This window comes from Aphelocoma coerulescens, chromosome 7, assembly GCF_041296385.1.
Source record: "Aphelocoma coerulescens isolate FSJ_1873_10779 chromosome 7, UR_Acoe_1.0, whole genome shotgun sequence".
Taxonomy (NCBI): Eukaryota; Metazoa; Chordata; class Aves; order Passeriformes; family Corvidae; genus Aphelocoma; species Aphelocoma coerulescens.
The window spans coordinates 10,914,811-10,941,303 of NC_091021.1; the positions used below are offsets into that span (position 1 = coordinate 10,914,811).

At 43.2% G+C, this 26,493-nt stretch overlaps 2 protein-coding genes and 1 long non-coding RNA gene across 6 annotated transcripts; 2 read left to right on the forward strand and 1 right to left on the reverse strand.

Moving 5' to 3' along the window:
• Positions 1-4,089: 4,089 nt before the first annotated feature.
• Positions 4,090-18,145, forward strand: COQ10B (coenzyme Q10B). Of its 4 annotated transcripts, XM_069022081.1 has the most exons (6): positions 4,090-4,659; positions 8,064-8,210; positions 9,668-9,860; positions 11,957-12,058; positions 14,558-14,721; positions 17,836-18,145. In XM_069022081.1, exons 1-6 carry the CDS (start codon positions 4,121-4,123, stop codon positions 17,897-17,899), a joined length of 1,209 nt encoding a protein of 402 aa, XP_068878182.1. In that variant the 5' UTR covers positions 4,090-4,120; the 3' UTR covers positions 17,900-18,145. The 4 variants fall into 4 exon arrangements, with proteins under 4 accessions (XP_068878182.1, XP_068878184.1, XP_068878183.1 ...); XM_069022083.1 differs by lacking the exon at positions 8,064-8,210; XM_069022082.1 differs by lacking the exon at positions 17,836-18,145 and having other exon boundaries at positions 14,558-16,955.
• On the reverse strand, positions 16,890-26,402 carry HSPD1 (heat shock protein family D (Hsp60) member 1). Its single transcript, XM_069022077.1, has 12 exons — positions 26,295-26,402; positions 25,332-25,507; positions 22,293-22,545; positions 21,688-21,770; positions 20,998-21,093; positions 20,600-20,693; positions 20,025-20,193; positions 19,611-19,710; positions 18,522-18,767; positions 18,152-18,326; positions 17,380-17,558; positions 16,890-17,290 (listed from the first exon to the last, which is right to left on the reverse strand). The coding sequence occupies exons 2-12, from the start codon at positions 25,503-25,505 to the stop codon at positions 17,138-17,140; spliced, it is 1,722 nt and encodes a 573-aa protein (XP_068878178.1). The 5' UTR covers positions 25,506-25,507; positions 26,295-26,402; the 3' UTR covers positions 16,890-17,137.
• LOC138113592 (uncharacterized) lies at positions 21,721-25,313 on the forward strand. Its single transcript, XR_011152272.1, has 3 exons — positions 21,721-21,809; positions 23,112-23,201; positions 23,357-25,313. It is a non-coding gene; the product is annotated as an uncharacterized lncRNA (long non-coding RNA).
• Positions 26,403-26,493: the final 91 nt, after the last annotated feature.

A 26,493-nucleotide genomic window follows, 5' to 3' on the forward strand; every position in this document is an offset into this window, starting at 1 on the left:
TTAAGGTACTCATTTTGGAATGTTCCATTTCACACATAAAAGGGAGCTATGTGTTGTGAGAGCTAACAGGAATTGTGCTGTGATGAACCAATGAGAAAACTGCTTTTTGCTTGTGTCTCTTCCCTGCTTTTCCACCAAATTCTGTATGCTGCCCCAGGTTCTTTGTGTCTGCCTGTCAAATCCCTGAATATGTACTTTTGCCTCCTGAACATTAACTCCCTCACACAGCTTCCACAGGATACGGACAGGGCTGTTACTTAGTGATTTACTAGTCCAACTGAGTTCCCATCCCTTTCCCACACGTACAAGTGTGCACAGAGTTCACTGAGATTCTTGCATGGATTTGAAACAGATTGGATTTAAGATCCCATAAGCTTTGCAGATCTGGAATCATACCTTATTAAAAATGCCCTAGGGTATATTACTGTGTCCCACAGCCGTAGGGAGGAGGAGAGAAGATCCAGCAGGCAGGAATTGTGCAACAAGATTGATTTATTTATTGATTTATTTATTTATTTTACAAACTATTTTATAAACTTTTTTCTTCATAGTCTAATTGGACAAGGATCAGCCACCCCTTCGGGGTGATTGGCTAAAATCCTATAACATCCATTGTTAAAATATTTTTCTACTGTACCATAAACAAGACTTCTCAACGTTGCAGGTGTTTCATTGTTTACGTAACTCTGCTACCTCTTCCGTGAGAGAGAAAAGTCTCTCACGGACTTAGAAAATAGCAATAAAATCCTTGCTAGCAGCATTTTTGTATCCACAATACCTCAGTAACAGACCTTTCAGGTCCCGCTTTGTGTAAGATTCAGGTCCAATTTCATGGGCAGCTTAAGCTGTCACTAGCTGGCACTGCTGCTGAAAGAAGTATCCAGACTCTTCGCCTGTCCTTGATTGACCCCATCTATTGTGCCAGTAGAAGTTTTGGGCACTCAAAGTTTCGGGCACTCAAAGAAGGCAGGGTTTTGACTACACCCTCGTGCTGCTTCTTCCAAAAATGACTTTCTATTTGTATTCATTTCCACCCCCCCCCCCCCATAAACGCTATAAACAACTCTACAATGAGCTGACATTATGCAAAAAGCTACAAACTTGATCTAAACTACTACCCTTCATTCTGCCTCAGGTCTGTGCTTAGCTTCATGGGTCAGGGACAGTTCACTGACATTCATGTGTCTATTAAAGATAAGGGCAGTAGTTCTTAAAACAAAAAGAGGAGATATTTAACAGCAGCAGCTATGCTTCAACTCTGTAGAAACTTCTCACACAATATGAGCAAGAAAATATAGCATGAAATAAAATCTCTTCCAGTCCCATTTTTGCTGCTGATATCAAGAAGAAATAATGTAGAAAGGATCCTTTTTGTCATTGGAAAGCCAGTGAGTTAAAAAACACCCTTTAGATGATAAGCTTTCTGCAGGGGTTCAAATGAGGGCTGCTTTGTGTTCTGCAGGATGTGCAAAACCTGGACACAAACCACCCCTGCTTTTTGTCACTGCTGGTAAGGATGGGCTGAGGAGCATGAATCAGAGGGGATGGGACTGTCATCTGTGCTCCCACAGACCTGTGGGCTCCCCTGGGGGAGTCTGAGGGTCTTTTTGTAGATTTTCTGCCAAGAGGCACCAGGCTTCAGGCCCTGTGTCCCAGCTAGCACAGCTCCCCAGGGCTGGCAGGGGCAGGGTGGTTGGGTAAGGGCGGCTGCAGACACGGCCCTCCCCTAGCAGCAATGCTCCCTCCAGCCTGCCCGAGCTGAGCCCGGGGTCTGTGTGGTTTAGTGCAGATCGTGTTCTTCCTTAGCAGTTAAATAAATACAGACAGTACTATTTTGGTAGTGGGACAGTGAGTAAGAACAGAGAAGCTGAATTTCAAAACTGGCTGTGAGAAAGTATGCACAGAGATTTAAACCTTTTTTGGATTTACAGGTCCACCAAAATCTTATGAAGGTCTAACAAGTCTAATCCTTTACACAACACATTTACAGCTAAATACTTCAATTACTACTAACACCAAGTTCACTGATGCTGTACGAAATATAAGAAAATTGATGTGATTCTATAATCTGGTTAATCCACTTGAGTGTGAAATAGTAAATCTAATTCCTAGCTGCATCATTTGCAGATCATGTAACTAGCAACTTAATTATCACCCATGCTTGTAGATCATTTTTCCCAGCCTACATGTATAATTGTGAGATATTTTGAGATCTTTCAAAGGCAAGTATTATTCAAAACTCATTTATAAACAGGAACACAATGGCTATATTTTTGCTTTCCTCAGCATATCTCTGGCTGCCCAAGGAACATTCTAAACCAGCTACTCTTTTCAGTCATCTGTAGGAATAGAGCTGAATAAAAAATAGCTTTTTTTTTACACGGGGAAATGGTCTCCTCATGGAATATTGACTCTCTGTCCACTGAAAGATGTCCTTAAAATTCTTAATTGTTTTTAATAGTATAAACCTCATAATCAGAATTTAAACCTAACCTAATGATAGTAGTGTTACAACAAGTAGCATTTAGAAAAAAACCCCAGTGTGGTCATACAGTACATCTCTTTCTAGTGTATCAGAAATTTCTTGCATCCCTCTGGTGTTAAGGATTAATTTGGGCCAGTCCTCCTGTCAAAGTTAGTAAATGCAACTTTCTCTTCCAGCAACAGATATCAAGCAAGGTTTAAGAACTTTAATCCTGAGCCTACCAATAGAAAACAAAAAAGGCAAAAACCCCTCAAAGTGCCTTAGACATCCACCAGCTCGGACTTCTCAACACCTGACTCTTCAGTTATTCTAAACACTGAGAGACATCAGTCTTTCCTAATCCACAGAGCAAACTAGGATGACAGACACAGAACACATTCCCAGGCACAGAATCCAGCAAATAACAGCAGCACTCATGGAAGTTACAAAACACACAGATGAGATTTAGTAATAAGGGTTAGAGGAGGGGACGACATGGTAGGATTGGGGTTTTGTTTGTATTTCCGGCTTTGCAGTTTGTTTTTCACCTGCACTGGAGAACATGGGGTTTTACTTATTTCTGTTTTTCAACAAGTTAATAGAAACATGCTGCAGGACAGCTTATCTGAGAAACACCATACCCTGAGGTGGTAAAGCAAAAGCTGCTCCATTTACTCTCTGTCATCCAAATTGGTGGTGTGCTTATTTAATAACGAGTGGTTTTGCTAATGGCAAGGACGTTGGGATAATTAAAAAGGATCAATTTTCTGAAGAGGATGTTGTTGTAGGCTTATATAATCGAACTGTTGTTTTTGTCCAGAAAACTTCTCACTTCTTAATGCATTCAGCAGCTTGAACTAAAACTGCTTCATTTACACTGAGTGTAAAATTCTAGTTTCATTTAAATGCGTGGGAAGGGGTTCCTCCCGTAGTCGAAGGGACATTGCTGGTAATGTATCCAGGCTGGTTTTCTACTGCATACAGCCCAGACACAATTCAAATTCAGGACGTGAAAATACTAGTCTTAGTTCAAGATTCCCAGTCAAGACTATACCTGGTACTAAAAAAAAAAAAACAACAAACCAAAATCAACCCAAACTATTTTATCGAAATAGATTTTGCAGTCTTACCTTTTAACAATTTATGTGTAACACATATTACACAAAATATGAAATGTGTGTTGAGTTGTATTAAACAGTAGGTCTCCGATCGCAGTGTAACTGTAAAACACGCATTCCTTGAGGGAGCCTGTATCTGAAAGGTGAATCACGAGAGAGCGTTAAGTAATAAGTTCTTTGTTTCAGCTCGTGGTCGAACGGCGCTCTGCGATTGCGGCCAGGTCTGTGGCCGTACGGTTCAGCTGCTGCTGACCGTAACCCTGCGCACGCACCGAGCAAAAGCGGGACGAGCAGCACCGACTCCTCCCGCGGACGCCCCCGGGTCAGGCGCTCTGCGGGACACAGGGCGGGACACGGGGCGGGAGTCGGGGCGGGAGTCGGGGCGGGAGTCGGGGCGGGAGTCGGGACGGGAGTCGGGACGGGACACGGGGCGGGACACGGGGCGGGACTCGGGGCGGGACACGGGGCGGGACTCGGGGCCGACACCGAAGCCGCTCCCGCCGCTCGGTGGGGGCGCCCCCCGCGCAGAACGCCAATTATGGCCGCGCGTGGGGTTCGCGCGCTGCCCGGCCAATCAGGCGGAGCGCCGCGGCCGCGCGCGCTGTCCCGTGACCGCGCGGCCCCGCAGCCGGGGCCACAGGCGGCGGGCGGTGCCGGCGGGGTGTGGCGGAGCGGCGCGGACGGGATGTGGCGGAGCGGCGCGGAAGGGATGTGGCGGAGCGGTGCCGGCGGGGTGTGGCGGAGCGGCGCGGACGGGATGTGGCGGAGCGGCGCGGAAGGGATGTGGCGGAGCGGCGCGGAAGGGATGTGGCGGAGCGGCGCGGACGGGATGTGGCGGAGCGGCGCGGAAGGGATGTGGCGGAGCGGCGCGGACGGGATGTGGCGGAGCGGCGCGGAAGGGATGTGGCGGAGCGGCGCGGACGGGATGTGGCGGAGCGGCGCGGAAGGGATGTGGCGGAGCGGCGCGGACGGGATGTGGCGGAGCGGCGCGGAAGGGATGTGGCGGAGCGGCGCGGACGGGATGTGTCGGAGCGGCGCGGCGCTGGGCAGGGCGCTGGCCCGAGGGGCCGCCGCCAGGTACGCGGGGCGAGGCGCGGTGACCGCGGGCGTGACAGAGACGGGCCGGTTTCCTGGCTAGAAACTCGCCTCTTCTTTGCCCGAGCCAGTGGCAGAGTTGTGATCTGTCAAAAGAACTAAAAACTGAGGAAGCGCCCGGTTATTTTCCCTTCATATAATGCAACACGTTCCTTCTCACCTGAGCATTTGTAAGGCTGGCTGCAACAGCTTGAGAAAAACAATACGCTTTGGGGAAGAGTTAACCTTAGAACTGGAAAAAGAAAGAGCAAGCAGATGAGAGAGAGAGCGATTTGAAAATCAGTATAAAAGAAAAGGTTCACCTGTTACCACTGTTAGGGCAGTGCTGCTGTGTTTCTTTACCAAACTCTTTTGTCCTCGTAAAAACTGTCAAAAAGTGGAATAGAGATTAGTGCATGATGTCAAATTTCATGCAGTCATTTGACAAAACTGTTAACTGTGCAGTGGTATAATGTAACATTGGACCACGTTTTTTACTGTATATCCTTTGTGGTATAATCTTAGGGTTCTGTCTGCAATATTAAATTCATTCAGTCCTGGTAAATAAAATTGCTGTTTTAAAGAGTAGTTTATTAGAGTATGCAGGGCAAGATCAATTGCCGGGAGGGTGTTTGGTATAACGAAACCCATTAAGTAACTGCTTGCAAACTAAGTTTAAAAATGTTTCTCATGGAAGCTGCAAGGATCTTGGCAGCTGGTTTTAAGCAAGCACAAGCTGGATCAAGCCCAGGGCTGTGTTACTTGTAGCCTTGGAGCTGGGGATGCTTCGTTCCTGCAGTTGTCTCCGAAGTGCACTCTGTACCTGCTGCCAGCCCGGCAGAACCTCACTGTGCTCAGTAGCAGGCTTCAAGGGCTCAGGTGGTAAATTAGTCTCGTGTGCTTAATCAGACTGAAATGCTAATGAGGACACTTGATGGTACACTCATTTTTTTGGGATACGAACAGCTGTTGGAAAAGAATTTGAATGGGATCAACTCACAGACCATAAAATCAGATATCACTAACCTGATGAAAGTGTCAGTTGGGGTACAATAAATATAATTGCTCTAGCATGCTCCTGCCACTAATTTCAGTCTTTACACTGAGGAGTTAAGAGAGACGTTTTTTCAAAAATGGTAATCTTCAGGCTTAGAAAATTCTGCCGTTATTTAAAAAAAATAATCACTGAATATAGATCACTTACACGTGCATGTCATGCACCAGAAATGCTTCCTTTTCAGGTCATGGGAGTTGGCTGGTACTGTGACCAGTCCTCAAGTGCTTAGGGGGAAAGCAGTGAGTGGCAGGAGTGAGTGATGGCAGTAAGAGCAGTGTGAGTGGAGATGGTTCTGTCACTGGCAGAGGGTGAGTACAGAGGTGGCAGGTGTGTCTGAATTCTAGCATGGACTTGGCTTTTCTTCAGTGGCCCAGGTCAGATTCACAAAAATGTCTGATAGTCCATGGAAACCAAGGGATTTCATAAAGAGATCTGCTTTCCTGAACTGGGACCTAGCCCAGCACATTCTCACAGCATCTGTTCTTCAGATAAAATTGGGAGTGTCACCATACTTGTTAGCATTATAACCTCTTAACCTTGCCTTCCTCGAATGGCACTGCATTTGTGAAAAGGACCATGTCTTTCAGCAGCTGAGAGTTTATTTGTTGGGGTTGTTTTTCAGTCTCGTGGCTGAAACAGGTTTAGATAAAACTGCATGAAACAATAGACTGGCACAGCATTACAGTAAAAAACAGACCGAGAGACAAACCCTGGTGACTGGTTTGGACTGTGTCCTGTACATAGCCCCAGATAAAGGAATTTAAGTCAGCTGTGCAGAATGAGGTCCAAACATTTGAACACCTTCTGTGAATCTGGTTGAGGCAGCTACAATGTTACTGGCACCCTTCCAGCATTCCTGTCAAAGCTTTTCCTTAACAGTCTTGAACAGTCTGTCTGGAAAAAAACAGATTTTGTCCACATCCCTTGAGATGCTGTTACAAATATTTGCAGAGATGTCTAAAGGCTTTTAAAGTGGACTTACACTTTCTCCATTTTGACACAATACTTCTGTCCCATCTTAGTTTCTTTTCAACTGCAATGATTACAATGTGTTGTCAGTCATCATGCTTCATATCCCAGTTCCACAGTTGTTTTTTTAAAAGTCTGTACAGATTGTTTCTAACCAGTTGCTAATGATGATTATTTTCCTCTAAACTCAATATCAATTTATTATTTACCTGTCTTCTAATACAGTGACCACATGAGCTGATGTGCTCAGTCATGGGTAACTACTGTATTTCTTTAGAATTCTAAATTACGTTGATTTATAAAGAACATATTGTTAATTTTAATGAATTCAATTTAATTCAAAATTGGTAACTAATTTGCTGACTGATTTGGCGCTTGGTAAACAAAGAAAAAAGGCATCTACCTGTTCATTTTGTTTAAAAAAAACCAAGAAAACAACCAAACAAACTCCAAAGAAGCCTAGTTCTAAGTAGAAGAGGTTGGCTCCATTTTTAACCACGTGAATCCAGAAGTATAGTCATGATTGTATAATTGGAGGAAGATCAGTAAAATACCTGGGTTACTCTTTAGCTTATGTTTGTAGAGTCACTGAAGGCAAATAGTGGCATTTTTACTTTCCTGGTGCCAAAATACAGAGCTTTTGAGGCAGCATTTTGCATTTTGACTGACTTGATCTGAGCAAAATCAATAATTTAGCAGAGCTGTTAAACACAATGAATATTTGTTAGATTTTAGTGTAGATGTTCACAGAGAACCCTGAGGCCCAGTCTTAGAATTGCTAGTACTTTGAAAGGTAATTTGTTAAGTTTTACTTATAAAAACACTGTATCCAAGGTTCTGGTGATATTTTCTGAAGGAAGTGTTGAAAGCTGGGTAAACGAAGCACCTTCTGAAAGGACTTTCAAAATGAAATTGTCCTTTTAAGAGAAGAGTGGCAGCAGAGGGATTATAGCAGAGTTCAGCTTTCTGTCTCCAAGTGAAACCTTCTCTACTTTGTGTATTCCAAAAGGGTAAAGTATTGCAAACTATGCCTTGATGTTGCTATTAATAAAGCCTGTTCTGCAAAGTAAGTGCATGTGAGACTTGAAGGTGAACTCAAGCTGCCATGAAGCCAGTGGTTAATGAGGCCCTTTGTAGTTCACTCTGCCAGTTATTTTGTCATGACTGGGGGCTATTTTTAGTTTCTCTGAAGTGAAAAAAAAAAGGTGCCCCTTGTGTTTTTGGCAGTTTGTATATTGTTACGAGCCTTCATTTTTCCATCTGGCTGACGGTTTCTGGAATGTTTTACAAGAGACTGTCTTACCTGAATGCATTGTTATTTATTTTGCATATTTTGCATTTGTGATATGAAGCACATCTAAAAGCATTTCCCCTGTTTCAGGCACTTGGCTTCTTGTGGTATTCTGATGACCAGAACCTCTCCTTTGCAAGTACCTGTAATGAGCCATACTTTTTCAAGAAATTTCTTCAATGTTGCTGCACCACTAATAAATAAAAGAAAAGAATATTCTGAAAGAAGAATTATAGGGTTGGTATAAAACTGTGGAAAGAGATTTTAAATGCTTATTGATTTTGTATTTATGGTACTTAATCCAAAACACTAGTAGTTCAAAACACTGAGTATCCCTGAAGACACGTGTTGCTGTGACTTTGCCCAGCTGGAGCTTAGAAAGGAGTTTGTAGAGATCAGGTTCACCAGTCTGAAATTGAGTATAAAAAGAGTTCCTACCCAAAGCCCTTGGCCCATAGCAACAAACAGCAGAAATAACTGTTCTATTCCATAATGAAACAAAACCAACCTTGAAATGGAGTAATACACTAATAATTTCATCTAGTAAAATATGAATAAACCAACAGGTGTGAAAACTCTGTTCCATTCTCTCCCAAATACATGCTAATGTTTGCACTTATATTATGTTATACTTATTGAGATTTTCTTCTTTCTTTTAAGGAAGGAGTGGAATTAGTTGTGTGATGAAGAAACTTAGACACAGAAAAAGATTTTGAAAACTTTTTTGCCTTAGAGCTAGTGGGAAAATCCCAGTTCATTTAATGATACTGGGATCTGCCCCCAGTCTCTGGTCCACAACAGTATAAACTGTTTATTAGCATATTTTTTGACTATACTTAACGTTCCTTTTTGTGATACTTCTTGAACTGTAACAGATCTTGCCAGTCACTTAAAAAGGGCCTTTGTCAAATAGCCCTCACTGCTGAGTACTGTTGAACATATGCTTCATTTTAAAGGAAATTAAGCACATGCTTAATCCCATCTGTCTCAGAGTCAGAACGAAAAATTAAAAACCACAGCTATCTAATACTTTGCCACGTTGCAGCAGAATCAACTAAAATGTTGCCTTAATAATTGTTTCATCTGATTTCAAGATCCTGCTTGAGCAGGGGTGTTGGACAAGATGAGGTCCAGAGGTCCCTTCCAACCTCAACCATTCTGTGATGCTGGAAGGTTTTTCCATTGCATCTGGTTTTTAATTAACTTTTTTCACTTGGGCTAAAATACAGAAGGTATTGCTCCTCTGTTTAAACCTTATGAAATATAGTACTTGAGTTTTGGTACACCTTGTCTTGGGAGCCATGAAGTGTGGATTTTTATTTTTTTGTGTGAAATGTCCACGATCTGCTTAAATGAAGACACAGCTTTGCTGCAAAAAAAAAAATGTTTCCATTTGAAATGTATGCATATTTACCTGATATTGCAGAAAGTAGCAGGCACTAGGTTCATTGTTCACTAATGGTACTGCTGGATGGTATGGGATATTTTGCTTCTTTATGCAAAAGCAATTACCAGTAATTACTTTTGTTTCCTCTTAATTATCAAAGCTGCATTTTCAATTTCCAAAATCAGTGGCAGTGACTGTGTCCACCTTCAAACTGCCTATGCCATGTACACCATCTTTGAAACTTTTTAAATACTGAATTTGGAGTTAAAATACCTTGTAACTGTAATGTATGTGTGTCTGTTTCCAGGTATTCCATGCAGGAAATGTATGAAGTTGTTGCCGTTGTGGAGAATTACAAACTCTTTGTTCCTTGGTGTAAAAAGTCAGACATACTCTCGAAGCGCTCTGGGTACTGCAAAGCACAGCTAGAAATAGGATTCCCTCCTGTAGTAGAGAGATACACATCAATTGTAACCCTAGTGAGACCACATTTAGTTAAGGTAACTGCATTTTTTTTGGTTCCTAACCATAATTTTCCTTAACTTTTGTTTGTTGAAATTTGAATATTCCAGGAACATCTTGCTTCAAAACAAAATCAATGCTGGAAGTTCTTTGTGTGGCTCAAAACTTGTGTTGCATTTCTTTAAAGACTTTAGATAAACTGGGGAGAATTTGAATGTGCTTTTAAAATATAACCTGCCACGTGAGGGAGGAAAGGGAATTGCTTTTTAATTTGCCTTTGCTGGAGAAGCTGGCAGCTATTAAATGAAGATATAACTTTTTTGCTTTTTTTAAAATAATTTTGTCCAAGCCTCTCTAAATGCAAAATTAGTACTCAGTTAAAAGTTATCTGACAACTCTAGCTTCTGATGCCTTAACAAAGTTGCTATCTGTCATTACTTTTCTTCTCAAAATTTTAACTAGTTAATATGAAAAGCCTTAAGTGTAGGATGTGCTGAAGAGATTGTTATTCAGTATATTGATGAGAAGACAGAAGTGTGGATTAAAAGTCAATTTTTTTACAATTAATTTGTTCAGAAGAGAAGCAGTTGTATTTCTCCTTTCAGCTTTTCAAGAGCCATAATTAAGAGAAAAGTAGAAAAGTGTCAAGGAAGATATTTTAAATGATGTCTTATTTGTTTGCCTTATATGTTCAAATCTGTTTTAGTAAAGAATGGCTTAGGACAGATTCCTTATAGCAAAACTGCCTCTCCCCTGGCAGATCCTGACTGGTTTGGAATAATTACTGGAAATTATAGCAGTTGATTGCTGTTCAAGATAATTGTTTGAAAATTCTGTTTCACTATTCTTTTCTAGGCTTCCTAATAAGAGACACTTAACAGAAAATGAGTTTCTGAAGTACAGGGGAAATGTAAATGGAAAAGGGATATGCAAAGTGCCTTTATTCAATATCCTTATTGATTCTGGAAAGAAAAAAGATTTTTCTCCCTTTATTAAAAAAAGTCGAGCAGCTATAATGGAAAATCTGTGCTTTACATGCTGAGAGCTTTCCTTTTCTACTGTTCCCTGACAAGACAGGTCTTTTTCTTTCATATAGCTATCAGACTGGCTTACCACCTCTTTTTCCCTCTTAATTCACTCAAAAGAAGCATTCTTGTCTCAGAAAAAAACCCTACAAAAGTGGTGAGGAAAGCCATTTCTTCAGATTTCCTCCCCCGAGACTCATCAGCCTTTTCTCTGCTGCAGTTACTTTTCCTAGAGGTTTACATTATGTCCACAGAACTGCAGGAACATTTCTAGGGAAGTGATTGTGTGCTTGGACTATTTCACTTTCCTTTCAAGTAACTCCAGGCAAAGGCACCTTGCACAGTGGTCAGGCACAAAATGGGAATGGGTTTGTTGCTTAAGGTTTTTCCTTTGTCTGGGGCTTAAACAATGGAAAAAGCAGATTGTCAACAGCAGTTTTTGCTGAGGGGGAAAGCATGGAGTGAGTTTGCTGCTTTTAAGACTGGGAGGAAGGGGGACACAGCGGCAGTTTTCCTATTTTTCCTGCCCTTTTGACAGCAGTAGGAAAGAGCAGGCCCAGCCCTTTGTGTTTACTCTTCCTTCTACTCTTTCCCTTTCTGATGTAGAAGTAGCAAGGCCATGCATTTTCTCATTCCTGGAAAGAAAAATGTAGGTGTTTTTGTGCTGGTGATTAGTCTTTGAGATGAGTCACCTTACCACAGCTTTCCAGCCCAAGCAACACCTATTCCCTGGGGGCACTCTCTTGGAGCAGAGCTGCTTGGGGTAACAATAAGAACTTGAAAAAAAAAAACAAACAGTTACAGAAATGTTCTCTACAAATTCCAAGCCAGCTGAGGTTATGTATTTGCATGGTCTATGCATCATGCCACAGATCTGTTCTGTGACACTCAACACACAAATGTTTCCTCTCCCTTGAAAGGACTTCAGTTATTTTGCCATAATTGGCACTGTGCATATAGGAGCTCACGCTGCCTGTGCTGTAAGAACAGCTTTAACTATGCCATGACCATCACTGTTTAGCAAAATGCAAACACAAGCTTCAGTAATACCTGTTTGTCACATTTGTAAAAGCCTAATTGTAGCTTGATTTTTTTAAATTTTATTTTAGGCATCATGCACAGATGGAAAACTCTTTAATCACTTGGAAACAGTGTGGCGTTTGAGCCCAGGTATCCCTGGTTATCCAAGGACGTGTACACTGGATTTTTCAGTAAGTATGGTAATTAAAACTACCACGTGCTAGGAGCAGCACATAGAAACACTTATCTTCAACTGAGGAGGCTTTTTAAAATGCCTGTAACTATTTCTTTAAACACATATACACAGAAAACAAGTTAGCTTTAGTTAATTCTGTCCAAAAAATATTTTGCAAACTTTACTGCTGGAAACCACTTTGGTGTCCTTTAGAGACAGCAGCCTTCTGTGAGGTGCCTAAGTATCATGAAACAGTCTAGGACAGGCACCTCTCACCCTACAGTTCCAAACACACTGAAGTTTTTTGACAGTCAAATACAGGAGAAATGCTAAATATGCTTTGGTATTTCCTTTAATTACTCTACAACCTAAATGTTCTTGGTACCAGAAAGTTGATGTTCTGCCATCTGTCCTGTTTGGGGGGGAGTTTGGTCAGTTTAATTTCATGTCTTCCGATTTTATTCTTTCATGTATTTTAAGCCTTACTCCTTCCTGCTTTAATAGAATTGTAATAGATTTTTCTGTCTCCCTAATCCATGATGGGATACCACTCCAGCCCAAAACTATTGCTCTTTAAATCCAGTACCTGATTTAGCCTGATCTCACTCCCAGACAAGTTGTTTTCCATTCGAGTTACTGCTTTTCCATGTTGTGTTTTTTGTCTGCCATCACATTTTTTTCTTGTGTTTTACAACAAAGCGTAGGTGTTGCATTGAGCTGGGGGTTGTAGCAGGCTGCAAAGGTACACAGAGATGGGCTAATCCTGCTGCCATCTACTGGAATACTCTACTTGGAAACTTACCTTCAGTAAATAAAAGAAAGCTTGTGGAGTATTTTTAAACTAGCACATTAACCTCCTTGGGTTATTAACTTCCAGCTTATTGCTGTATTGCACTAATCACATTTTTAAATTGTTTGCATGTTATTTGTATTTCTTTAGGTAAGTAAGTGTCAGGTCTTTCTACTAATATATAAGCTGTCTTTTAACCCGAGCTATAAATCAGTTAAAAAACTTGAATTAAAGAACTATTTAAACCCTACAATCTAAGTACAAGCTCTGTGAGAAAACAACACCACACCTCCCAAACTAAAGCCACATTTTGACATTTCAGGTCAAGAACTTCAGTTAAAGGGAATCAAAACTGAACTGGATATGGACATTTTCATTTTCTTGGGGGAACAGTATCAACACATCTTACTGCTTACCCTGTTGTGAGGCAGCAGAAGCCAGTGCAGTCAGCTGAGCTTAACCCCTGCCAGTGACTGCCCCGCTGGCAGGCACATGCAGGCAAGGAGGATAAGAATTTCACAACAAACTCCTCAAAACAGGCCCTGCAATTACAGATATTCAAGAGAAAACTTTGATTTCAAGAATACTTGTTTGCTTTAGAAAATGTTATTTGAGTCTCAGGCTATGCTGGTTCCCACAAGTTGCTGTATCCTGTTGTGCCAGCCTGATTCCAGATGACATCCACATACAGCAGGGAACTTTCCTAGTTTGGTTTCAGCTCTGAAATGATTTGGTTCATTGACTGAAGCACACCACCATTTTTACCACCTGCAACCTTCATTAATGTACACCATACCTCAAGATTGACATAATTGCTGAACAAAATGCCACACTCATTATCCCCACTCTGCAGAACCCTGCATGCCCTAAATGACAGCTCTCAGACTTGCAAGAGGCACGTTAATTTTACTGATGCTTGAGGTCAAGCAAGTGTAAATGAAGCTACACTTGGCTTATGGGCCAAGCTGTTTAATTACTCCTGTGCTACTGCTTTGCAGTTAACATGCATTGCTCATAAAGAATTGAGGAGAAGCTGTGTTTGCTCCTTGTGGCATCAACTATGCTGATTTCTCTGGAATGACAAAAATTACTTAAATCCCAATCCATTTCATTGATTGCCCCTGTCAGGCTGGGAGTGGGAGCTGTTCAGGTGGGAGATCTGACACACAAACCAAATTTGTAGTTTTAGTCATTACACTGCTTGTTTGAACCTACCATAACTACTGCCAGCAACAAGGAAAGACTGATTTAAAATATTGGCATTTAATAGGTAACTATTTCAAGCTGCTTTTAAGTTTCTTGGGCATGCTCCAGCTTACCCGTTAGTCTGCTCTCTTGGCATGCAGGATTTTCTTCAGACAACTTTTGTCCCCCAAAGTGAATTCTGTGCACAAAAAAACAGCGTTTGTCAGTAGTTTTTCATTATCCCAAGTCTGTTTTGTCATGCATCATTTATTAAAGACAGTTTAGGTAAATGTAAATGACTGCTTCAGAGAACTGAATGAAAGGATTCTTCTAATGGAAAAGCCCAGGGGTACAGTCCTCAGACCAAGGAATATGGGTTTTCTTCTCAGCCACATTCAGCTATTCCTCGGTTTTAACTGTTCTCCTACAACTTACCTGCAGCCTTCACTGGAGATTCTTTAATGGATTTGTCTATTTGTAACAACATTTTACAACTGAATATATATAGGAAAAATAATTATATTTTATGTTCTTAAACAGATTTCTTTTGAATTTCGTTCACTTCTACACTCAAAACTTGCTACACTATTTTTTGATGAAGTTGTAAAGCAGATGGTTGCTGCCTTTGAAAGAAGAGCATCCAAACTCCACGGCCCAGAAACCAGCATCCCTCGGGAGCTGATGCTGCACGAAGTTCATCAGACGTAAGGGGGAACTGTAACAACCTCGGCTATAAAGTTGTTTGTACAAAGTGCCGTGCTCCGCCTTTGGGGCATCTATTTCTTATCTGAGCTGTGGCTGTGATCCTACACTGTACCAAACACACGTGCTCAGCCAGACCTATAGAGAATGTTCCAAAGCTGCAATCAAGTGCAGCTTAAAGCCTTATCAGTAACAGACACCTGGCAGCTCCTGTAAGCCAGGCTATCTCAGGCTGCCGTTTAATGACAAACGGCTCCTGCAATCATGGCCCAAGATCTGCCTTAGCCAAGCTCATGGGGGTTTTCAGCACTGTAACACATTAACTCAACTTTGTGGGAATGTAACTTCACAGCAGCAACTGAGCCAGCTCTGGCTAAGGACAGACCAACTGACACACTGGCTCCCAGAGAATGGCACAGTTTGGCAACCACTGAGTAGTTCTTTTAATTCAAATGAATGGCAAAGGTAAGTCAGGAGTCTCCAGCTGCTCCTGGAGTGACCAGCAACGGCTCTAGAACTCCCCCATTTTCAGGGATGAAACACAAGGGCTATGCTTAAGGAGTATTGTGATTTGAGTGCTCAGCCATAGCCAGTGCCTCCCAGTGGACCTGTCTGGAATTTGTGGTACATTTGGGAGGCTGAACTTGCCTCTTGCCACTGCTCCCCTGCTACACCTTGCACTTTAATTACTTCCACCTCATCTAATGCAAACAGTACCCTTTAAAGCAAGTGTTACCTCTTTGAGAACCAGGTACCAGTGCTGGCCTCCCTGGAAGCAGGGAACAAGAGGCCTCGCGCTTCCTGCAGACAAGCACAGCCAAGGCCAGCTGTCCTTACAAATCATACAAGAGAGCACTAAACCTTATTCTTTGAGGTTTTTCAGTACCATACACCCACTGTGATAATGCCCATCTTGATTAAATACACGTTCAGTACTTCTATTCTGGAAATATTCTCTTCCCAGTCTCTGAAGAAACCAAGTGAATAGGTTTGATTAGATTCTAAATCCTTACTTAATGCAAGGCAGCATAACCCTATTTCCTTACTGAACTTCAGTGAAGCTTCAGGGCAGGGGCCAAAGCTGATCCTGCCTCTGCAGTGTATGTAAGCCATATGGTTACTACAGAACAGCATATTAATATAGAAAGGTATGTTCCAGAATAAAGACAGCCCTGAAACAGTTTCAAACCATTTTACTTAAAATTAGAATGTCATACATCCCATCTGTGGAAGGATAGTTATTAAGGGCAGGAAGCTAGGGAAAGCAACAGCTGGATTAAAGTCATTTTTACAGAACTGAGAAGTTGTAAAGCAGTTTTGATTGTTGAGGCAATCAGAGATAAACATACACAAGTTTGGGAACTCCATTAGTTGGCAGGTGGGAAAGCAGAAAAGACTCTACACAATGTTATTGGCTGTGTCAGGTCAAAGAACACGGGAAGGGGGCAAAGCAACACTTCTATTGCAAAGTAACTAAGTGCTGCACCCCTTACCAAAAAGGAGCAAGGAAAGAATGGAAGGCTCAAGGTGAGGAGGTAACCACATACTATACCTGAGCAAAGGAACTGTTTAAAAACCCCAGAACCCTTTCTTAGCAAAAACTTACCTGTGTGATACCCTCAGGGCACTTCCCTTCCCCCGGGACTGTGAAAGGTACACTGAGCCTGTTCCAGCACGTGATACAACCAGGTAAGACAGGGCAAAATAAAGTCAGTGCACGTGCCTTGTTTTCAGAGCATTGTTTAATATTTCAAAGAACTGTAGTGCAGTTCAGCTTAGAGATTCCTTACCAAAATTAAAGCACTTACATTTCTGAGAAACATTCTAGACAAAGGAATGTTTCCCGGAGTGAAATGCCCTGTCATTTTTTCAAGCATAAGTGTCAATTTCTACTAAATCTTAGAAGCAGCAGCAGGCTGTCCAGGCTCTCCCCTAACTATGGCTTTGTGTGCAGATGAAGAAGGTGATACATTTTGTAACTTTTGAGCAGTTTATTACATAAAGGTCACATAACTCTATTGCCTACTTTGTACACAATTGTCTAGTCTCACGCACAGTGGCTTCCAAGTTCTTCCTAGTACTGGCAAGCACCAAGAAATTCTGAAATAGAATATCAAGTGCCTTAATTTAAGTTCAAATCAGGACCTTGGTAGATGGATCTTGCACCCAGTTATCAGGAATGTACAAATGTCTTTATTCAAAAAATACAAAATAAATTATCTGTAGGCATGGACAATGACTGTAAACAATTACATGTGTGTTAAATGAAATCCGGTAACTGATGGTTACAGTGATTCTTTTCAACACCAGCCTCACTTCAGTCACTATCCATCCTCTCACACTGATAGCTCAAGTTTTTGAAGTCAGAACTGTTCAGTCTTCAACAGCACAGCTCATGATGCATCCCTATCCCAGGAATTAGAACATGCCACCTCCCATTCCTCCGCCCATCCCACCCATTCCTCCCATTGCCGGCTCCTTTTCTTCTTTAGGAACTTCAGTCACCACTGCTTCTGCCGTTGACAGGAGAGACGCAACACCTGCAGCATCCATCAGAGCAGTTCTCACAACCTAAAAATAGGCAAGGAACAACTTAAAATCTGCTGACCATCACAGGAGGTGGGAGGAAGCAAAGCTGAGAATTAAGACCTTTAGGTTACCTTCGTTGGGTCTATGATTCCTTTTTCTACCATATTTACAAAGTCCCCAAGCATTGCATCGTAGCCAACTTCTGATGGGCTCTGCAGGATTTTTTCAACTATCAATGATCCTTCAACACCAGCATTCTTTGCAATAGTCATTGCTGGGATTCTCAGTGTCCTCTTGATTATTTCAATGCCTGCAAGAAACAGGATGGTTGGAGCTCCGTGTGCATACACTGCTCCCACTGCCAAGGAATGCCCTTTGTGCTGGAGATCATACAGAGCAAGAACATAAGCTATTTTTATCAGTTCCAGGAGGAAAGGGTCTCTGCTACTTGACACTTGCCAACAAATGAAATCTCTGCAGGATATTCATGCACATTTTAGTTTTACTTCCACAAAAAGTAGTAAGGAGTATTATTACTCTTTATGTGTAACATGACACAGAACCTTCTTCCATTTGATTTTCCACAGTCTCTTGAGGATTACTGGATTTTGTCTGCCTGCAACAACTTTAACAGCCAGCTCCCAACCCTAAGCATTTGCCAGTCTCTGCTGAGATACTGCTGCTTTACTGCTGCTGGGTCTTTCACAGTCCAGTCAGTGATGCAGTGAAAAAGCTCCTTCCCACCCAAAAGCAGAGACCACCACATGAAAGAAATGGGAGGTTCCTGAGATCAAGTAACTAAAAACGCACTGAAAGCCACCTGCATGTCATCTGATAAAGCCTTGGGACACGAGAAAGTCTGCTTTTATCACTTCAACACACATCTTCAAGTCACCTGCTTACCAATTTTCTGATCCTCGTTGGCTGGAGTTAAGGCATCCAAGGCCGGGATGCAGCGCAGCAGTGCACAGCCACCACCTGGGACGATGCCTTCCTCCACGGCCGCCCGGGTGGCGTTCAGGGCGTCGGTGACCCTGTCCTTCTTCTCGTTCACTTCCACATCGCTCGTGCCACCCACCTGCGAGCAGCAAGCCACACATCAAGGCCCGCACCAGGAGCCCAGCTGGGACAGCACTGCTGCCACCAAATTAAGTAGCCAATGCCTAAGAAGTGCCAGAAAGCCAACCCACCCTCTCCCATACTGGCAGTCTTCTTCTGTACCTCAGCACTCAAGAAGCCTAAGCCCAGCTTTAGCTCATCAAGTTCTTAATACCTTCAATACTGCTACTCCATCAGAGAGTTTGGCCAATCGCTCATTCAGTTTCTCTTTTTCATATTCACTGGTGGTAACCTCTAGCTGTTCGATTATTTCTTGAATGCGTTTTTCAATCTGAGCCTTTTCACCCTTCCCCTTAAGGAGCATGGTGTCATCTTTTGTCACAATGACCTCTCCAACTTTACCAAAGTCATGAGGCTGAATATCTTCCACATTTAGGTTCAAACCCTCTTCTCCAAACACCTGAAAGAAATTATGTGAAAAGTTGGAATTCACAGGTTTCCCATACATCAGTTTTTTTATCTACAGGCACACGAACACATACAGCAGGCTAATGGTGCAAAATAACCACCTTACTGCAGTTCCACCCTCTGGGTGAAGAATGTCTTCCTGATACCCAGCCTAAACCTCCCCGACAGTTTCGTGGTGTTTCCTTGGGTCCTGTCACAGTCATCTCCTTGTATTTTTGAGAAGTTACAGATACTGACACTTCACTGACTTTAGAACAGTTTGCTGGTTTGTTACTTTGTGCTGCCCTTAGCTTAAACATGAAGTTTTATTTCAACAGCCTCCTCTGGGTCCCAATATCATGCTATGACTTTGAAGTGCATATTAAAAAAGGGCAGCATAAAGGGACATTAATCAGTGCATTAATTATATGCAAAGTTTAGTACTAAGAAAACTACTTCAGTCCATTCCAAACATTTTAAATAATTATATTTGCCACATCTGGGTCCAGGCAATTGTTAAACAGTTTTATAAAGGCGGCAATTGCCTTGGAGTTCCTCCTTCCCCTTAACCTAAATCCTGCAAGAAAATCACATGTGACTTCAGTCAGTTACAAGGACGTATCACTCATGGTTGGCAAGGACTGTATTACACAGCAATTATCAGTGTCTGCATTTTAAAAAAACAGGAAGATTCAAACATCAGTTACTGTTGCATTTTTGAAAGAACAGAGCACAGCCTGCAACCCAGCAAATACAAGCCAAGGACCTAAAAATGCACATTATTTTCCTCCTTAAAAAGCATTAACATTCCTTGGACACTTAAAGCATAATAACCACTTAAAACATAATAACTTACAGCACCACCAGTAGCAATTGCCATGTCCTTAAGTTGGTTTTTCCTGTTGTCACCAAAACCTGGGGCTTTTACAGCAACAACCTGAAGGCCAACCTTTAGTCTAAAGAGAAAAATTCAGAGAATGAGTCTAATTACTAAGCCAAATTATTTCAGTACAGCTCTAACAGGCAAGCAAACAGAGACCATCACAAACTGAGGTGATTTTGCTCAAAAAGGTAGGTAGAACACAGCTGAGGTTCTGTCTGAGTTGATGCAAAGTATAGTGACATTAAAAGCTGCTGTTTCTTTGGCACAGATAAGAAACAAACAGCCTTACACCAAAGAAAAATCAAACGTGCTTTTGTATGTATTCCTTTAAAAGGACAGAAATAAAAAAAGCAGTATTTGTAGAAAAGAATGGATTTTAAGCCTCACCTGTTTAAGACTAGAGTGCTGAGGGCTTCTCCATCAACATCTTCAGCAATGATGACCAAAGGTTTGCGGTTGGCATTGGCAATTTCAAGAGCTGGAACTATGGACTGTACACTAGAAATTTTCTTTTCACTGATTAAAACATAAGCATCCTGGAATTCACATTTCTGCCCTGCAGAAACAACATGCATGATCTGAACAATTCCATTACACAAACATATCAAGCATTCTTTTAACTTCAGCAGCTGCTCTGGAGCAATGGTTGCACTTTTCAACTGCATTAAAAAAAGACAACTTGTTTTCTCCAAGACTCCACGCTCAATTCTACATTGTTCTGCTGTGTTGCAAGGCCAGCCTAATGTTCACATGAACACTGTCCACACTTAGCACAGAAAAAGAAAGAACCCCCAAAACTCCAAGCTTTTACCAAGTTCAAGTTTTCTGATGGGGAAGGACCCCCCCTGCTCTATTTGCTGTGACACACAGCATAAGGGACTGTGAAGCCTTTAACAGGTGCCATTATTTGGAACTGACAGGAGCCACTGGGAGGTGTTTGACATGGCTTATTGTTAACTCACCTTTAGTTGTATTAATAAAATACGGAGAGATGTAGCCTCTGTCGAATTTCATACCCTCAATGATTTCCAATTCATCATTTAGAGTTTTTCCATCCTGTTTAGATGCAAGAAAGTCTGCATTAAAAACTCCCCCATTTGCTACCAAAAGCACAAGTACAGTTTTAGCATATTAGCACAACAGACTGAAAGGCTCTGCATCCCACAGCAGTTTCATGTGCTTCTTTTCAAAATAGAAGGAGTGTAAGAGGGAACAGTGATCAAACTCTGATCTAAATGAGCTGGGGAGGAGTTATGGTGGGAATTATGGAATGGGAGCTGCAGCATCACATGTGGCAAAAGCCAGCCCTAACAGGAGAAGAGACAGTCGCTTGGCACTTTGAATGTCAGCCAGTTCTTACCTTGACAGTGATCACACCTTTTCGCCCAACTTTCTTCATTGCATCAGAGATTATATTGCCAATTTCCTGATCTCCATTTGCTGATATCGTGGCAACCTGAAAGAGTAAGACATTTAATCTCATTTCCCAACACAAGGCGTTCCCCTCACAATAAAAAAATCAAAATAACCACTTGCAATTCTCACACTTCTGACAAGGCAGGGCAGCTGACTGCAGCACACTCACAGCAGGAGCCAGGACTCTGTTAGAAGGGCTCAGGCTCTTGGGCAGCTGCAGCACAGGGCCGGATTCCCTGCACTGGGCTCACACCCAGGCCATCTCCAGGCACAGGGACAAATAACCCAAGAAGACCAACACACCTGAACCTCCCACAGCAGATCCTCCACACCCTCAGTACTCTGCCATCACCTCCATCCACAACAGAGCTTTGCTCCCATCAATTCTTCCCAAGGACACAAATTTATGTTTTACGACCACATTTTAGAATGAAACCTGAAAGATTAAAAAATCTGCCCATTTCTTAACTAGCTTCTAGCAGTGTAACTGAAGACAAAATACTTCTGGTGTATAAAGAAAAATACCCAGTGTTAGATGTACACAACCTAACTCCATTAAACCTGACCTCACCAAACTTTTTCTGAATAACAGCTACCTAAACTTGAGTTACATTTTATTGTATTTTTTTTTCACCTGTGCAATTTCTTCTGGAGTTGTAACAGGTTTCGACAGCTTCTTCAGTTCGGCTATGATGGCATCCACTGCCAGCATCACCCCTAAAGATGAACAGAGCACTTGTGAGTGAACAAAACAAGGTACAGAGCACAGAAAACACAAACCAAGCACCCACCCACCACAACAAAAAGGCTTCCTTTCTAACAAAAGTCCACACTGCAAAAACTCATCGTTTGCACGTTCACAACTGAACAGTTCTTGTTCCATACTGTCATTTGGATATGTAATGATAGGTTTTTTGAAATTGGTGAGAGATATTGCCATAATTAAAATTTGTCAGATTTGTTTATATGGCTATTATATTAATTAAATGCAGAAATGGCTTTAACTAGAGTTCACTTACAACAAATTAAGTAAGTTAACTGCATGGAAAATAGCAAAATGATTAGAAAAATTAATGATTGTTCAGAGTCCACAATGTAAGAAAAACAACTGTGTTCTCTAAACATTGCTTCAGGTAAACCTTTATGGTGGCTCTTCATATAGAAAACAAGTCAAAGTTAGGGTATAGAAAATGAAAGACAATGATCAAATATTAAAAACAACAGGAAAAAAAAAGTTACCCCTCCTGATTTCTACTGGATTAGCTCCTTTGCTGATCTTCTCAAAGCCTTCCTTGGCAATAGCTCGTGCAAGGACTGTTGCAGTGGTGGTACCATCTCCTGCTTCTTCGTTGGTATTGTTGGCAACATCTTGAACTAACTTGGCTCCAATGTTTTTGTATTTGTCTTTCAAGTCAATTGCCTTTGCTACTGTCACACCATCTTTTGTCACTTTGGGACTTCCCCAGCTTTGTTCAATAATAACTGTTCTTCCCTAGGGGGACAAAGAACAAATTTTAAATCAAAGCCAACCCACAGCACGTTACTCTCACGAGCTCAACTAATAATGAAGATCCTTTTGAAGAGCCACAGCTGAACACCTTACACAGGGCTTTCAGCTGGGACTTCTCAAGCACACACATTATAACCAACCTTCTCCAAAACTGGAAAAATGGCTCAAAAGCTTTCTGCTTTCACAGACTGAGGCTTTATTCCTCAGCCATAATGCTTAATACCACAGTCTGCAACTAAGTCAGACTAGCCTTAGAGAGAAAATTGAAAAGATTCCCTCTAATGCTAGTACTTTACCCCAAAATTAAAGTAGAGCAACACAAAGAACTAAATTTGCAAAATTTCCATCAGATCACAATGAAAATTCTTTGTAATTGGAAAAAAAAGGAACACAAAGCTCAATTTGTTGCATGTGCTGGAAGAAAAAAAAAGCAGACTTGCAAACCTCATTAGTGATTAGCAAAGAGAACTGAAAATACATCCAATCTGTGTTAATGTTTTATAATAATTTCTCAAACACTGCAAGTTACTGAGCTTTTCTCATCTTAGTTCGCACTTGGATCCAACTGAAAAGCTGGACTATTCTATCTGACAGACACAGCTAACATGGGAAACTGTGAACCATGCCTGGAAAACAAGGTAAATGCACAAGAAGATTGTTGCTCATAGATGAATTCAATAGCCTGAATAGCTGCCCCAAACAATCACATTCCCCTTTGAGCTGGAGGCAGCAGAAATGCAAGGAGCCACCTCTGGTCTAATGCTGCCCTGAAACTCCTCTACTATCCTGACAGCTGGAGCTGCTGGAAGAGGGAAGGGAGAGCAACTACCCCAGCTCAGCACCATCTCTCCCAGCTGGCCCTGCACAAGGCCCCTCACCTGGATCTGCCAGGTCCTGCTCAGAGCTGACCCCGCTGGCTCCCGCCAGCCAGAGCTCTCCCAGCCCGGGATGTGATCGCGTGCCAGGCGAGCCAGGCAAGGATTCCCATGCAGCACCCAGCACACTGTGCCCTGTGCCCCTCCCCTGCTCAGAGCCCACACACATCTGCCTCAAGGACTGAACCAGCTCTGGCTGCCTGCCAGGCACGAGGCCACGCTGCTCCTGAAGCGCCACCACCCCAAGAACCACAAGGAAAGGTTAAGCTTCAGTTACTCAGGCTGAACCTGGGGAAGGGCTTACAGAAATCTACCTCTGTGCCACAGACCAGTTATTCCAAAATAATGCATTCCCTACTACTATCTTATTTGACCTGTACTTCTAAATATAGAATGATTCAAGAATAAGAAAACTCTCTGGAGGAACATGGTACCAGTACATTCTTTGTATAGTGTCTCCTAGTATGCTTAATTTTGGTTTGTGTTTCAATATGGTTTTATTCCAAATGTTGGGTTTTCAGCTCTGAGAAGAGGGGTGCAACAAAATCTTCCTATAACAGATCACAGGAAGGACTTGCTCTCAGCAGAAACATTTGTGTTCCTGAAGAAGGGAACACCACCAGTAACTGCACAGGAATTTGGAATGGTCATGCATATTGAGAAGCTGAGCTCCACATAAACTAGTTCTGTTCAAAATGCTGGAGCACTACCAAAAGATTGTGTGAGACTGCAAGCCGGGCTCCTTAACATGTAGAACAATGCCAAAGGGAAATTTGTCCACCAGAGTGATGTTTCTTAAAAATGCCAGAAGCAGAATCAGGCACTGCAGTACAACCTCTCCATTTTTACAAATACGTGGAGAACAGCATAACAAACAAAAATCCCCTAAGGTTACATGAAGTTGCATCAGCAACTGCCCTTTAGCCAGTGCATTAGAACTATGCTTAGGCATTCACAAAGTAGCCTGGTCAAAAAAAAACAAGAGTTAAATTAACTAACTACACTTAAACTTTGTTCCTTTATGGAAGTAGCCACAGCTTGCTGACATAATTGTTCCTTAACCTTCATCTGCTCAGCTTCTGGCATTTTTGCCTTTGAATAAAACTGACAGAGCACTAAAAACATGCAGGAAATACGTAAATTAATGTTACAGAGGCCAAGCGACCCTCAGAAGAACAACCATGCACATACTATTACAGGGAACAGATGTTCATATCAGCCCCAAGAAAACCAGTGTCTCTTCCTCAAAAAGAGGAATCTCAGTTCAAGCTCTACTGCACGTTGCATGACTATGCAGAATACCACAGCTGGTTTTCCAAGAGACACGGATCTCCCTTACAAGACAGAATATAGTGTAACACAAGTGAATCCCACTACCATGGAATTTTACTTAGGCTGGTAAATATTACCAGCCAATTGAAAATTCAACATTACACTTTGAATGTCTTTTACCTTGTTAATATGTTAAAAAAAAAACAAAAACAAAAAATCCCACCATAAGAAACTCACGCCAACCCACCCACATGCTAATTAACCTACCCCATGACAGAGACAGTTACACTATCTACTATACTGTTACAGGTTATCAGCTGAGCTGGTTACACATTATGCACCTCTCCTGAACCTTCAAAAGGTTTAAACAAATATACTGTACCTTTCACAGGGATCCAAGTAATTTTACTTTGTTACTGTGAAAAGCACATGCACTACTATCACACTTCTGGTGACAAACATGAGACTTCAGTGCTTGCAATAGCCTGTCCGTGCCCCTACCCCTTTGCGTTGCAGTTCTGCAAACACAATCGTGCAGTTTCACCGAGAGAAACCCAACAACTGCTCTCTGTTATTTTCAGCCAGCTCTGTGCTAACATAAAAGGCCGTATCTTCCATTACCTTTGGCCCCATGGTGACAGCTACAGCATCTGCTAAAAGATCTACTCCTTGCAGCATCAGAGCTCTCGCATCTGCTCCGAACTTCACATCTTTTGCATAGGCTCGTGTTAGATGGGGGGCGAGTGCTCTGGACACTGGTCTTATCTGACGGAGTACTGCAGGTAAACGGAGCATGTCTGAAACATTAAAACAAACGCAGACAAAAAGAAAAGCATTATGGCTTTGCACAGCTACTTCTACAGGAAAAGGGGAGAAAGAGATTCAGGAAGTAAAGCAAGCATAATGAATCGTTAATTTTTCGACTGGCTGAAATCGAGATAAAAAAGGAACTCCAATTACCGGGGCTGGGTACCTCCGAACCTCACGCCGAGATCCGCGCGGCAGCAGCTCCTCCCTGCGCGGCCTCCAGCAGCTCCGAGCTCCTCCCGCCGAGCCTTCCCCAGGAGCGGGGCAGGACACGGCGAGGGCACCGCGGAGCGCCCGGGGCTCCATGTGCTCAGCGCGGGGGCTGCGCCCGCCCGCGGCTGCAGCAGCGAGGCCGTGCCGAGAGGAGCGCAGGCAAGGCTCCCGCACCCCCCTACACCATCAAGGGCAGAGAGGAGAGAGGCAGGGCCGTGGCCGCCACCGCGGGCCCGCCGGGGCTCCCAAGCCGGGCCGGGCCCCGCGGCCACATGGCCGCTGCACCAGGACACGCGCAGCAAGGTCAGTGCCGCCCGCCCCTCGCCGCCGCCCCCCCGCCAGGCCCGCCGCGCCGCCACCACCCGCAGGAAGGTGTGGGCCCCGCTCCCGCCACCCGGGCGCAACGCCTGCATCACGGCCGCCCCCCGCTCCCGCCGCTCGGGCCCAGCCGCTCCCGGCGCGGGGCCCTCGCGGTAACCGCGGCCGCCGGGGTAGGGCCGCCATACCCTCCCCAGGCCGGGAAGAGGGGCGCGGGTCCGACGCCCTGGCCACATTCCCGCTCACCTGCGGCAGCGCGGGAGCAGCACCGCGGCTCTGCGGACTCGCGGGGCACGTCTGGCGCGGCGGCGGGCGGCGCTCGGCACTCACCGCCTCGGCCCCGCCCCCGCGCCGCCGCCGGCCCATGTGCGGCTCCGGCCTCCCGGCCCCGGAACCAGCATGGCCTCCGCGCGCGCCCACAGCCCGCCTGCAGCACTGGGGCCGC